This window comes from Myripristis murdjan, chromosome 15, assembly GCF_902150065.1.
Source record: "Myripristis murdjan chromosome 15, fMyrMur1.1, whole genome shotgun sequence".
Taxonomy (NCBI): domain Eukaryota; kingdom Metazoa; phylum Chordata; class Actinopteri; order Holocentriformes; family Holocentridae; genus Myripristis; species Myripristis murdjan.
In genome coordinates, this window is record NC_043994.1 from 16,574,104 (window position 1) to 16,589,535 (window position 15,432).

Genomic DNA, 15,432 nt, shown 5'->3' on the forward strand with positions numbered 1-15,432 from the left:
TGTGATCACGAGTGCATTTTTAACTTAATTAATTGGCCGTTTCTGTTGACAAGAAATTTATGCAGTAATAATTTGCTCGAAATAGATGCAGAGTGCAGGAAATGAGATATCCATCAGGGCGCTTGTGCTCCGCCAGCTGCACCGCGGCTAATATGAAAGTATTTCAGGCTGCTCAGACCCTGCTGTTTGCGCAGTCAAGATTATATATACCCACGATCCATTGCCTGCCTCAGAGGCGCTCATGGAGGTCTATGATAACAAAGACTATGTGATTTATGGCCTGCTGTGAAAGCAGAACTTGATGAGATTAAACAATTTCATAGCACGAGTGTTTCTCAGAGGGCCCTCTGATTTGTGGTGGCAACGCCGACAGTAAATCAGGTTTATATATCTGAAAGCATGCTCAGCAAAGGAGTGCAATTACTGTTTAAGACAGCTACTTTTTATTTAATTTTTATCCCTGGTTTGTCTCTTTTATTCCTGGCCTGTCACACAGACACTCACCTTCATAAGTCCTTCTGAGGGGAGGGATGAGGAGAGGAGGTGGGCAGGAGGAGGAGGAGGAGGGAGGGAGGAGAGGAAGGCACAGTGGCATGGGCCCTCTGCTATCTCTCCTCCACAGCTTTTAGAAAAACAACAACAACAACCAGGGGACAACGACGGCCACCGGCAGAACAACACGGGCATCCATAGAGCAGGGGGAAGCACTCCATTTTTAATGCATTGTTTGCCTGCTGCTCTGTTCCTGTCTGGGTAAATGGAGTAGGCAGAGTGTAATTAGAGTGCTGGGCTTTGCTCCGTGCCATAAAGATGACATGGTGTAATGATACAGCTTACAGGCCCGCAGAGGGTTCTGTCTCGCGACGGAGGATGTGGGTCGTTTGCCTGTGACTTATGATAGGTGTGGAAGATGACAGTGTTATCATTGCGGCGTGGAACTCGGAGATGTGGATAGGGAAAATTTCTTACGAAAGGTTGTCAGGGATTGGAGGCAAACAGAGATGGATAGAGAGAATATTAATACTCTGTGCTTACAGGTTGTCAAGGTATTTTCAGTGTTTTTTAAGCATAAGCTTTTCAATATTTTATTGCTATCATTATTCATGTCGTTGTAACATTATGTATTAATTGTGAAATATATTTAACTACCAATCCAAAACTTTAAATTGCATGTATGCACGCCAAAATGACCTATGCATGTTATATTTTTGTAATGTGTAAAACATATATGAAGCATAACATAATTAAAAGAATATATTTCATGGTGATTTTCATTGCATATTCAGACATTTGAGTTTGGATAAACTGTTTAGGCTGAGGTTGTGCTCTATTTACATCATATAAGTGTGCATCTGTTTTACTAATGTGAGCTGGTTAGTTATTTCAGCTTGTGTGTGTTTGTGTGTGCATGTTAGTGAGCGTGTAAGTACATGTGCATGATTGTCTCCTGCATTCATCTAATGTGTGAGTGCATGTGCGCTTATTAGTGTGTGTGCATGCACACATGCAAATTTGCATGTTTTGAAGTTGTGGTTAAATGTTCCACGAGTGTGTGTCTGTGTCCTTGGGTGAATATGCGAGTTGTGCATCTGTCTGCATCATCCCATATCTTCCCTGAAAACATCAAGAGATCTCATTATTTCGACACATCTCAGGGTTTTTTTTTTTCTTTTTCTTTCTTTTTTCTTCCCGTATGCCTTGAGTCAAAATTAGTTTTCATTCCCTCTGTGATCTTCCTGACTGAAGCTGGCTGAAAGTAAAGAAAATCGCAGTCTTCATAGCGGGGCTGAGTCAAACACATACTTCACACAGCCGCAGTCTGAGTTAAGCATTGCTAAGTAACCTTCACATTTCACTCGTGTGAAGAGCTAATTTCCTTTAAGTTCACATGTCACTTTTTGTGGCTCTTTTTGTAGGTCCTCTTCAAATGTCTCCCAGCGTCTAATTGCATAGGAAACATTCCAGACAAGCCGGTGTGACAGGCCCGCTCCCAGAGTCTTCAATTATTAAACATCCCACACTCTAGAAAACAGCCCTGACGTTAGCTACAGCCCCTAATCGGAACAGAAAGCTTCATGATATGTCACACTCCTGAGTTGCTGTGGTTTTGTGTATGTTTGTGTGAGTGTGTGTGTGTGTGTGTGTGTGTGTGTGTGTGTGTGTGTGTATGTGTATGTGTGTTTTGAATTAAACAAGGAGAGATGAAAATGTTTCTCCTCACACCGGTTAAATAAGGCGAAACTCTTGACAAAAATGATTTTAGCTGCAGGTATATCATAACACTCACAACTTCCTTCTGTTTTCGAGATAGAAGAAATTATGTACACATAATGTGAAACAAGCAGATTATTTATTTTCCAAAAAGTTTGAATAATATATTTAGTCATTGTTTTAACTAATATATACAGCACTGAGTAAATTGTATCTTTCTCCTTGGCATCAGGACATTTATACAACTACAGAACCAGGACCAATGAAAAGGTCATATTGTACCAAAATAAGAAATAGCCTTAAGCTAATTCTAATGTGTACCTGCAATGCAGGCTTACATTTCTGTTTTAAATCACCAGTGCTTATTCTGCAAGGCACTCAAAGAAAAGGTCGAATGAGTATTTAAATTTCAACCTCAAAACAAACGGAGCCTTATTACCATCCAAGAATCGCCGATATGGACGATTAACGTCCAGTAGCATTCAACCTTTGCTTGTCTGACACTTAAACGTACACAAAACGCTGGGGCTCACTGTTGCTGGTTTGCTCTGTGTGCCTCGTGCCCTGAGCGAAACATCAGAACAGTTGCTCTTGTGATCAGTGATCATATGATCCATTTACTCAGAGCAAGTTCATTGGAGTAGAACTGGTAAATCATTAAACACACGCTCAGCGGTCTTCCTGCTGAGCAAAGACTGCTGTACTACCCACAAGTGCAGGCGCCATTACATCAAATGTTCTTCCCACTGCCATTACCTAAGAAAACAGAATTAATGCTTCTCATGCACACAACACCAATTTCAAACACATTATAGTCGTTCGCCTACCCGCAATTATCAAGGACAGAAATATTAGAGAAAAAAAGAACTGACATTTGAATTACTTTGCTACTGTTGTAGTTTTCACCATGCCAGTGGTGACTGCAAAACGTGTATTTCAGAGCTTTTACCTCAGCACTGTTTCTGGCTATAGAAAAACATCCAAAACAACGGCATTATATTTTGTGGGTTAGTACATCATTTTTTATTAATATTATTTTTTAATCTGATCTGGGGCTTCTGTATAAATACTCACTTTGGATCACAATATATGTATGTATGTATGTATGTATGTATGTTTCTATCTATCTATCTATCTATCTGTCTGTCTGTTTGTCTGTCTATCTACATTTATATCTATCTTTATGTATCTATATATCTATTTATCTATCTCTTTAGGCTATTAGACTAAATTTGTGTATGTGAGCACTGATGCAGAGTTTTACTTTGAACAAAACAGCCATCTTTGCTACCGAATCCGAGTTCTTCTCATTTTACCATTGCCATTAGATGTTGTAAGAAGCTGCAAGATTGCTCTGCTTATTTGTGTTTCATCTTTTATTTCTAAAAGTGTTGTATTGTTTGTAACCCCTAACTTCAGAAGCACGAGACATGAATGATAAAAAATTCTATCTAGTGAAGAAATAAACGTGTCATGCCAGCATTAAATGTTGACTCAAATAAGTTCACAAGTTGTGTCTCCTCTGATCTCTAACATCATCAGAAAGCAGCACCAGTTTATAGAGACAAGACGTGAAAAAAGTTCCATGCACAGACACAAAAGAAATATTTTGATATAGACCCAAAGAGAAAACATATCAAAAGACATTTTTATACATGTCTTTTGCAGGCACAAAAAGCAGAAATGGTGTCAAGAGAAAACAAAACAGAAAGCTTGTTTCTTCCAACAATTGCTTTAAGCTACAAAAATCTCCTTGAGTCCCTAGCCTCCCCTCAATGTCACCCCCCACCCCCACCCCCCTCTCTTTTTCCCTCTCTCTCTCTCTCTCTCTCTCTCTCCTCATCTCTCTCATCTCTCCTCTCTCTCTCTGTCTCTCTCTTTTCCCTCTTTTCCTCTCTGAGGCAGGACAGGGCCCTCTTTGCACCCTGATAGGTTGCGGGCTGATGCTTAGCAACAACATTCCTGTGCCCTAAGTAGCAGTAAGCCTCTGGCTGAACTCTTTGATGTGGCTGTCAGGCCACATTTATTTCCTTTTAGCACTTTGTCTACTTGTCCAGATGTATAAGGAGATAAAAAGGGCTGGTGTTTACACTGGTCTCCCTCTGTAGCGCGGCTGTAATTAGATTGTATTGCTGGTCAGCCTTAAGGAGGGAGGTGAGGTGAGGCAAAGCGGGAACCAGCTGTGTCAGGATGAGCTGGTAGGGCTAAGACCCCAGAGCCATGGGTACAAAAGAGGTAAGTAGTGTGTAGTACACATAGTGCACATACAAAAATAGTTTGGTGCATGTGTGTAATGCAACTTTTACTTTGGCAGCCAACATCATAATCGCATTCTAGCGATTCCTTCCAGATCAGTTGATGTCAATGTAATATAATGTAATGTTACATCCATCAAGATTTGAAACCCACTGCCAAGCTTGCCAAACTTTGGAAACTTTGTTGCAGTTGCATTTGAAAAACACCTAGATATACGTCAGCCTTCACTGACTCACTTTTGTATTTCATATTGTCAGGAACCCCACTGTGGAGGTGGTTGTGTGCTCGGTGTGGCTCTCTTTGTGTTTTGCTTGTCTCCTGTCTTTCTATCCTTGCCCTGTCTCTCTCTTCCTGCTCCTCTCTCTCGTGGTGATATGTTGGAAGCAATAATCACTATTGCCTCTGGGTTTATCAGCATTTATTCACATAACAACACAGAAAGAGAGAAGACAGACAGCACTGTTGTGATGTATTATCCAGTATGGGGATCATCTTTCATAATGACATTCAGCAGAGCTTCCTCTCTGCCACCACCCATTTCTCTCTCTCTCTCTCTCTTTCTCTGTCTCTGTCTCTCTCTCTCTCTCTCTCTCTCTCTCTCTCTCTCTCTCTCTCTCTCTCTCACTCACTCTCTCACACACACACACATACACATTTTCTCTCTTCATTTCTCACTCCCTCTTTCCACTCCCCTCTGTCCACCCTTTATTATCAGAGAATCCATGGTACTCCCCAGCCTGTAAATTTGTGCCGCATTATCATAAGCTGTGGTGATAACTCACATTGCACAGAGACAATAATGATGTGAACACTCAGCATATGCCCCGGGCCCAGCAAATTAAAACAATGCTCAGCTTGATGAGCAGACTAATCTGGACAGCAGAGTGAGAGAGTGAGAGAGAGAAGGGGGGGTGGGGGTAGAGGGAGGATCTTAAATAGATGACACTGCAGCACCTCCCTCTGTTCAGTGTAGGTACAACTACAGATGCACAAAAGAGGGGGAGAGAGAAAGAAAAGAGAGAGAGTGACAGGTAATAAAGAGCGAGGATGGATAGAAACATGGGTGAAGAACTTATTTGGAGAATGTAAAGAAAAGACTGGACATGTTTAAGGCCATGTATGACACGCAAGCAACAATACCTTTTATTTTGGCATTGTTTTTCTCTAGCCGCTAGGGACCTGAAATTGCTATGATGGAAGGGAGTTGCACTCAGCATCTGAACAGTTTTTCTATTCCACAATAAAATCTAATAAAAGCAGAAATTTAGTCAATTTATTGCTGAATATAGTATCAGGCTCCTATGGTTCAATGCCACTGTTTCCAAACAGTGTATCATCTCTAGTAAAATAAAATGAAATCTTAAAACATCATTTGTTTGTCTTAGAACTTCTTTTTGACTCAAAAGTTCAAACAATGTGATGACTAAAGTTAGTCTGTAAACACTGATCCCACTAAATGAGAGAGACTACTGCACCCATGAAGGGTAGTTAGTGGATATTTCAGAACCATAACCCAAAAAAACTATTGTTTCTGATCATGTTTCTGTAAAGTTTGTGATCAAAGCCAGGCCTGGTCCATCTGTCCTCTTAAAGAAAATGGGAGAGGGTGAGAGAAAGAGAGAATCCTCATAATAATATTTGTGATTCGGATTGTGTTCAGTGGGCTTCCTCATCAGAAACATGGCTGCTTTCTCATCCTCTGGATCGATCATTGAGTAAAGTGAACGACAGTAGGGGTTGGAAGTGTACGCAGGAAGGTCTGAGAGAAATAGAAGGAGGGGCAGGACATGGGAAAACTAGGTGACTGATGCTCTGTGTTTGGGGCAAAATGGTTATGCTGGAAAGGACGAATAGTTCCGGCTGCGGAGGTTGGATTGGGGTGGATGTTTGATCAGCACACATGACACCGAGGAGGTGGGATGGTGGTGTTACGCATAGCAGGGGGGAATTGAGATCTGATGTTCACAGCAAGGCACATTTGGAAGCAGGGTGACATCCCATAGGGCCAAGAGGACTGGGAGGAGATGACTCAAGGCTCCATCCTATACATGACTAACCCCCTCACTCCTCCTTCTTTTTCTCCAGCAGCCCCCTACCTGGGTCTGTGGGTGGTGGTGTTAATAATGTGGCAACTGGGAAGATTAATTGTGGGCAAGCAGCAGGATTAGTAGGGGCTTTGTTGGGCCAGAGAGGGCTAGAGGAGGCCCAGGCTTCTGATCTTTCAAGCAGGCCAGGAAATGAGGCAAGCAGGGGTGCAGCACCGGGGCAGCTCCAAACGCATGGAAGTAGAACAAATAGAGAGGACTCGCAGTCTCCATCATCATACATTGGTGGTTGAATTGCTCTGTCTGCTCTTATTCACTGTCACTGACTCTTTGTGTGTTCATTGCCACAGACAATTATATAATCAAAGCCAAACACAAGGCAGTACAGGAACAATAAAGTGGAAGTTTGCTGTATTTTTTTGTAAATATGGTAGTAGTTCTGGTTCTGCGACTCACATTTACTCCCTAGTCCCTTTCAGGGTCTGTTCTAGTAGATGTTGCAATTTGGGAATGGCTCTATTTGGGCATGATGCTCTGATATATTTTGCCTCATATAGGAAACGGCAGCTCTGACTCTGTGATTATTGTTATTTCATTGTGTTCTGCTTCTTGCACTACCCATTTCACATAAGCCCAGCTATGGGTAGATCTTTGATGTTCCATAACAGGTTTCAGCCACTCCAGAGGCTGAGAGCAGCAGGTTTGTTGTCAGAGCTTTATTTCTATTCAAAGCCACTTCTTTCAAAAGCATATTACACCAGCATCTATGTAGTAAGGTCTCAAAATAGGTTTATTTTGCCATTTGTCTCTTTGGTGTAATATGAGACACATGCTGGCCAGACCTTAATGCCTTTCAGAGATGTTATCTGAAAGCACATTATGTGATCGTTTTCAATTCACAGTGCTCTCTTTGCCCATGAAGAATATGGTTCCATTTAACGGTGTATACCATTCCATTTCTCAAGGTTATGCATGGGCATGTAGAGGAACAACAATAAAAGTGGGAAAAATGCAGCTCCAAACCATCTCTAATATGTATTTGTCAGTTGGGTCTCTTGCTATGATTAAAGGCCCAGTGAATTCCTTCCTGCAGCAAAGGAAAGTATTTCTGCAAAGGCATCAGATATCGCTGTGTCATGATAAACTGCCTGCTCCAGCAGCTAAAAGGCTAAAGAAAGGAAGAGGATGTTTTGGACCTTGAAAGTGTAGCAAAAGAACAACAACACAAGAAACTCTTGACCTGTTTGGGAACGTGCTCTGTGATTCGGGCCACTATTTTCTCTGACTCTTAACAGCATTTGTCACACTTGTTTAGTTTGAACTTCTGCGTTTGGTAACAATCAATACCTCATTCCAGTTGTGCAGCCAGGAATCTATGCCAACATATTTGACTCGAATTGTAACTCTGCATCATTAAATAAAGATAGCCATTTAAACAGAGCCGAGCATTAATAAGCAAACTGCATTTCACCTCTAGAAGCCGTTGCTGAGAGGGTGTTTCATGACATCTGTCGGGCTGCCCTCGTGTGGCAGCACTACGTTCGGCTTGTCAGAGTGAGTGACGTCTAACCTTTAGTTGACCACTCTGCGAAGTCATGGCTGAGTGAAGGGGGGCCCTCCCCTGACCTCTTCTCCCTAACCAGGTAGTAGATCAGATCATCAAAGCCGCAGATGTAGCTTCAACTACCTCTTTTTTTCGCCTCCACAACACATGAGAAGTAATGAAACCTGACCTGCCACATTCTGCCATAAAACATGACTAGTGCTCCCAACATTTCCTGTAACACTCCCAAAGGATTTATGACACTCACAGTCAGCCACAGTGACAAATCCTTGTCATTTCAAACCTTGTCAAACCCCTCCCTTCGCCTCAGTATTTATTCTGCTTTTTTTGTTTGTTTGTTCTTTCTTCCAGCTATCTATTGAGCCACGATCTGAGAGTTACCCATTGCCCTATACTCCTCTACCCCGAGGATCCAGAGATGCCAGGAGCCACAAAGGTAAGGAAAACAGGAAGACTTTTTCACCCCCTCAGACTGACTAACCTTTCCAGATTTATCTGTATGAACAATCTATGCAAAATAAACAAGGTGCAACATAATATAGTGCAATGCATTCAATAAAAAGCAAGGTCTATGAATTATGTAAATGTAAGCCATAACCCTAGCAGATGCAAGGAGTGGGAATCCAGTGAACTTGAGACTGAATCAAAGTTATGTAGTCTCCTCTTATTGATCTCATCTCATCTGTGTGGTTTGTTGATAGTGGAAATAAATTTGAGTAATCTAGGTTAACTCTATTGATCTGAAAGTATGCGTGGGAGCATGCATCTACAGTGTGAACCATCCTTGATCTGTTGATACTCGACATTGATTGGGCCTCATGTTGACCTGATGAATTCAGTTGATGTGATTGTTTAGCAACTTCTTAGCATCAAACAATATGCTCTGGGAAGAATGTATCGCATGCATTTGAAAGGACTCAAAGAACCTAAGATTTAATCGCAAGGGACACAGAGTTATTTTGTGTCTCGCAGCATATGCTCTACAGAAACTCAGGTAAAATTAAAAATATGTGCATGTCTCCGGGACAAACTTGCACTGTGCTTCTATTGGTATTTTAAACTGTCCCTTCTAGAAGTAGCAGTGCAGAGGGCTGGATGTAAGAAGTAGCGCCTCTCTTTGTTTGTGGATGTGCCCTGTGAGTGGCCACGAAAGCATAACACCAAACATAACATCAGCAACAAGGAGATTAACTCTCATGCCTGAGACATTCATCACAGTCACCGTCTACACAATGCAAAACACTGATGATGGCTTGACCGCCATTGCAGTAGCGCAAAAGGTCAATGGTGAGCACCTCAGCCCTTCACAGATTAGACCCCCTGCCCACCACCCCCGTCTGCGGTGCCAAGGACAGATCTATGTCATGAAAGCCTGACCAGCGGCAGCTCTCACCAGATGTAAAGACAGGAAGGGCCCTGTGCTTTGTCAAAATCAGACCTGGCTAAGAACAGTCCATTAAAAGGTGAGGGAATCTGACACATGAAATATTTTCCCCTCCGTCTCAGATCTGAGCTGCGGTGACACTCTCCATTTGTTATTTTTATGATGCAGCGCTGCAGCCTTAGATAACACAGCCCTCATCTTCGCCCTTCACGTCCTCTTTATGTATGTCCCTGCCTTCAGCCTACCCCCCGCTCCCTGTGGGTTTTTTTTTTTTTTTTTTTCATTGTTGTTTTTTTGCACCTCGTAGACATACATACTGAAAACAAAGCTGTGGTAAAGCGGTGATCCAGTAATAAGTAATTGAAATGTCTCATACGGTAATGTCTAGGTACACTGTGTTCTACTCAGGGTTGGATGTAAACATGACATTTTTCTAGTCTTTGTGAAGCGCTAATGAAGTGGCCTTTTGTTTTCTTTTGTTTTTTTGTTGTTATGTTTTTTTTTTTTTCTTTTGTTGTTGTTGTTGTTGTTGTTGTTGTTGTTTTGTATGGTTGGAACTGGCTTTGTGGCTCTGGCCTGGCCTCTGCAGCAGCAGGGAGATCAGCAGCCAGTCTGACATCGCCCTGTCGGCTGCACAGAGAGAACCTCCCTTTCCTCCTTTCAACCCTCTGTGGCCCCCCTCTCCTCCCCCTGTGTCACCTGTGTGGAAGCCCCAGAGCCCAGGTGCCAGAGGTAATTACAGCAGCCAGGAGCTCCCAGAGGAGGCTGGTGCTGGCAGGTCACTGCCCAGAGAGAGAGGGGTGGAGACCAAGGACAGAGCTCCAGGATAAGCCACTGTCTTGGTGGGTGGAGGAGTCAACCTGGAGGAGACAGGGAGAAACATGGGTGAGAGGCAAAGAGAAGGAGGGAGAGGGAGGAAGAGGAAAGTGGGGAAGCAGGAGAAATGTGCCGCAGCAAGAATGCAATCTGAATCAAAGTGTTTCATCGAGCAGGTTCAGTGAATAGTAGAGGAACAGAACAAGAGGGAAGGATGGTGAAAGATAAAGGAGGGAGCAAGAGACAGGAAGAAGACCAACGTTACTGAAAGAACGTGAGACGTAAAAAAATGAGAGAAAACTAGACAAAAGACAAACTGAAGGAGGGAGGTGGGGGCTCCTGCATGTCTTGGTGAAGGCGTGACACAGAGTGGAGTGGAGTATATAGTCTGGCAGAGGGGCCTGAGGATCCTCCACTACTGTCACCTTGGCTCTAACTCTCAGCCCCGGTCCAACTGTCAGCTCAAGTCTAAATCTAACAGTCCAGAATGGAGTCCCAGCCTAAAGTAGTGTGTGTCTTCATGAAGACGGGTCTATATTGTACTATTATGCTACACCAAATGACATATTGCATTCTTGTGCCTTGCCATCACGAATTATGTATGTTCTATACAAAACAATGCACTCGATTATTTATCACCTCCTGTCACTATCATAAGATGACATGTTTTGAAGTGTGATTCACAGATTTATTCCATGGATCTAATTATAGCAGTATAGTCTATAAGTGTGTACAAGGTGGCTCATATTTGACTGATTTATCCATGTTCACCGTTGAGATTTTTTTTTCTTTAATGAAATGCGTTTCATTTTCTCTGTGTTTTTCAGTAAATATGCCAAGCACTAGTAACTACTTTTTACAGGTATCATATTAAATTTGAGCATTCCATCCCTCAGCAGCGACAGGAGTAAATGAAAGGGATATATTTGTATAGCAAGAGAAAGTAAAAAGAAACAAGAAACAAAGCCTGAAATCTGCCTTACAGTATGAGCCCTAGGCCCTTTTAATCTTGTTGTTCTTGGCCTGCTTCCAGCTGCTTTTTATGTATGTATCTTAAATGGTGCACAACTGTTATTAAAATCCCCGGAGGAAAGCAGCCTTCAAAGCACAAAAAGACCTCCCTCCTGATGACACCCATGGGACACCACACATTTGCTTGGCAGTTCACTTTCGTCACATGTCGGGGTGATCTGCACTCCAACTCCTACCGCATCCCCCTCGCTCCCTCATCCCGCACCCCGAAAAAAAACAGGGCAATGGGAACAGATCCAAACTAAGAGAAAACTGTTTTACAGTTGCTGCACAACAAATAAACAAACATCTGCAAGCATTCAGAGTGGCCCATTAGAAGGGCTCTGGGTTTTGCCAAAAAGGGGTAAATGATGAGGAATGGGCTGTCGAGAGGCTGGTGGAGACAGGGGAGAGGCCAGATGACAGAGCTGTGGGTGCTAAGCACTGCCTTTTAGAGCTCAGCTGGGCTCGGAAAGATCTACACCTGCTGCTATATCCTCCTCCCCCCTCTCCTCCACCAGACATCTGGATGAGATACATGACTAATGGATAACTAAACCGCTAGTGTTGAAACTTAGCTGTTGTCATAATGAAGGCAAAGGTTGTTGGTTTGACTGACGACTTAATGCTCTTTGCAGAATCTGCTTTTAGTAAAACTAAAACTGAGTTTGAGGGCTTTCAAAAAAATGAAACCGCTTCAGAAGTGATAAACTGTTTCCCAGTTTTGTTTATCAGTAGCTGGGAGTCTCGAGGTTGATGATATCATCACCAATTGCATGAGACAGATGTTGTCATGAATATTAAGTCATGCTCTTTAAAACGAATCCGCATGCCATTAGTTATTGATCTTTTTCAATAAAATTAATTTATATATCGCTTAAACCATCTGTTTCTCCATTCCTCGGCATGCCTCCATGACATTGTTGACTAAAGCCTCAGTTCTGTTTGATGTCACTCTCCACCTAGAATGAAACTGTCATCATCCCGCTGATAATATCCCCTTTATTTGCATTGCCTTGATAAGTTACCCTCAGTATGGAAATGTCTTCACTGGAACTCACTGAGAAAAGACAGAGCACCTTTGACGTCTCCCATTAGACACATGTACGTGCTCTGGAAGGCATTTCACTCAGCCTCATAATGATTATACCAGTGGGATCTGTCCCCTGATAAACATCACTCTTAAACACAAAGACTCGCACTGGCCCCCACACAGCTAAAATGAGGCATATGGAAACTGCAAGGTTTAAGTATTTCCTCCACACATTACAAGTTGGACCTACATTTTGTGGGCCTGTCTGTTTAAAATTTGTGTTAAAGCAAAACACAGACAATGAATGCCTTCAACATCAGTCACTGTTTAAAAAAAAAAAAATCGGAATATTTGAGATGAAGCAGAAAAACAATATGAAAAAGCATTTTTGGAGAGAGGGATGTGGTACTATCTGGCTGCCAGCTAAACAGCCAGTGCACGCACAGGCAGTGTTGAGTGAGGCTGTGCACCCACCTCTACGAGGTGAATTGACAAAGTAAAGACATGGCCTTATTCCCTGGACCTGAGTTCATAAAAAATATTTCCCAAGTCGTCAATGCATCAGTCTTTTTATTTCTTTGGAGTATTTGCCAGATTATGAGTCAATGAGGTGTTTAAGATTAGTTTCTAATGAGCCGGTCTTTTGTTGCCATCTTTGATATATTCATGTAAAATGGAATACAGACACAATCGGTGCTTACAAACTTTAAAAAAATGCTTGATTGAGTGTGCATAGTTTTTACCACAGGAACGACTTACATGTTGTGCCAGGGCATGAAACGCTGTGGGTCATCTGGATATTTTCCTATACTCAAAATATAGCGCGTGGCTCAGTACTGTGTTGCACACACCCACGTTGAAATTTGGGAAAGTTATTCATATTCATATTTTATATGACATTTATACCTTTATATATTATATGCATATAATATAATATCATAATATCTACCGTGTATGTGTGTGTGCACCTGTGCGTGTGGTGTGCGTGGGATCTACCCAACCAGCTGAAAGCAGCATACTAACTGCCAAACCTGTTCCATAATACATACTTTTTTAATTCAGACTCATTGTGTCAAAATATGAATAAGAGCCTGAAAATCCAGCCAGAGTCACATCAATCCATTCTGTGGTTGTGCAGCTCCTGCAGCATATAGAAGTATATGCCCCCCCCCCCCTTCTCATCTATGAGGACAAGCTCTCTTTCCTTTATCGGAGTCAGATGATGTGATATTATTTCTCCCTGGAGTGGATTGGCTCAGCAACATGAATATCCATTAGAGCCAGCCTATGGAGATGGATGAGGGGAGAGAGGACGAGGCAAACTGGGTCTGCAATCCTTCACCCTGCCTCCACAACTAACTGCTCTGTCCGCATCCAAAATGATGAGAGCTCATTTTTGGAGGCAGGCCTGTCCTTGTTATTACTAGCCTGGAAATCACCTCCACGTTCTCTCTTTCAGAGCAGGATAGATTAAAATGCCAGGATAACCTCCTTAACATCCATGACAGTTTTAACTGCTGAACTCTGGCGTGCCAGTTCTAAACTGCTTTGAGAAAGCTGCCTTCCACCAAGTGTCATTATCTCTCCGTTATCGGATGGCACTCCTCTCACTGTGTCTGAATAATTCTGTTTGTGCCGGGTTTGGGGAAATGTCAGTGACACTATTGTTTTTACCTTGCCGTTTGATGTAGTTGAGTGAGTCTCCCGAGTGACTTGAGTTCTTAAACTGATGTCGGACGTATACAGCAAGAACTTAAAGTGGAAAGAGAGCACTGTCAGGTTCTGTGCCATCCTGAGATATTTGTTCGTTAGCTCTTGCCACTATTGGTATAAAAGTATTTTCCTCTTTGATATTTTGTCTTATTAAGGGATGTTTGAAAGTCAAATGCTTAAATTGTTTTGACTGAAGTGATCTAAACAGTTTCATTATGATGCCACTAAAAGTTAACAAATAAAATGAGATTAATGCGTCAGTGTTTTGTACAACATCTATGTCACTGCTTTATTATATTAATGAACATGCATTTTAGAAAATATGTTTTGCATTTTATAAACTGAACCTGAGAGCTCACAATCCTACTCATGAACTCAGCTCATCCATCCACCACCACTGAAATATGATTATGTTTAACAAACTTTGAACCGTTCTCCCAGCAGTGGGAGAAGTGTAGCCTCTTAAATCTTTACCATCCGTGACCATTACAGACAAGCCTGTGTTATTTATGATGATACAGACCCAATTGGACTCACCCATTTAGACTTACTCAGGCAAAAACAGACGTAAGTTTGAAGCAATATGTTGGCCTCTACTCCGAACGTGTCAGACAGATAGACAAGGACGTGAGTGCTTGCCAAGCCAGCCCAGCCCTCTTGGAATAACATACCGCTGTTGCTTTGGACCTTGGTCTACTTCCCAGTTGCACTGGTCATTCTCAGAAAAGCAGCAGAACATAAATCAGCCCAAATGGATAGGCCATACTGCTAGAATCAGCTCGGAAATTCTGGGATTGCTAATGCAGTGAAACTATTTTTCATTTTCCACCATGATTTGTAGCTGTGGTTCGGGACATCTGAGATGTGGCCTAGTCTTTCCAGTCTTAGTCAGAAGTGTAGCAGGTTTCTACAGCCCTCCTGCTTTCCAAAGGTGGGAGTCCATCATGGTAATTTTGGATGAGGGCTAGCTGCCAGATGGTTTTGGATATTTTTACAGCAAGATGGATATGGGGTCCACCAGTTTTCCTCTGTGTCAGTACCCCTTGAAACAAATTGCTCAGCACGCAGTCGGAGTATGTCTGTGAAGGGGGCTCTCTACCCTTCACTCTGATGAAGAGCTACTAACATGCTGGCAGATGCTAGCCAACTTGTCATCCTAAAGGGGGACAGGATCAGACCACTAAATCCTGATAGCTTTATAATTATTGTATATTACCAGGGATGTTTACAGAGAGATATGAAATGTCTAATATTTTAGATGGCATGATATGCAAAGTTAACAGAAACAGATACTTGGTTAAACATATTTATCTTGTTGGTTTATGCAAGAACATATATCTTAATCAGTGTGCCTTTAATGAATTGTGTTCAGAGTAGACTGTAATTCTAGGGTAACTGA

General features: G+C 42.3%; 1 protein-coding gene across 1 annotated transcript in view; it reads left to right on the forward strand.

Annotated features, from left to right (window-relative positions):
* The window catches only part of lrmda (leucine rich melanocyte differentiation associated), a 202,906-nt gene that overhangs the window by 173,348 nt on the left and 14,126 nt on the right, over window positions 1-15,432 (forward strand). Inside the window, exon 7 of the mRNA XM_030071326.1 lies at window positions 8,428-8,512. Within this exon, the coding sequence (XP_029927186.1) occupies window positions 8,428-8,512 (85 nt within the window). The remainder of the gene's footprint in view (window positions 1-8,427; window positions 8,513-15,432) is intronic.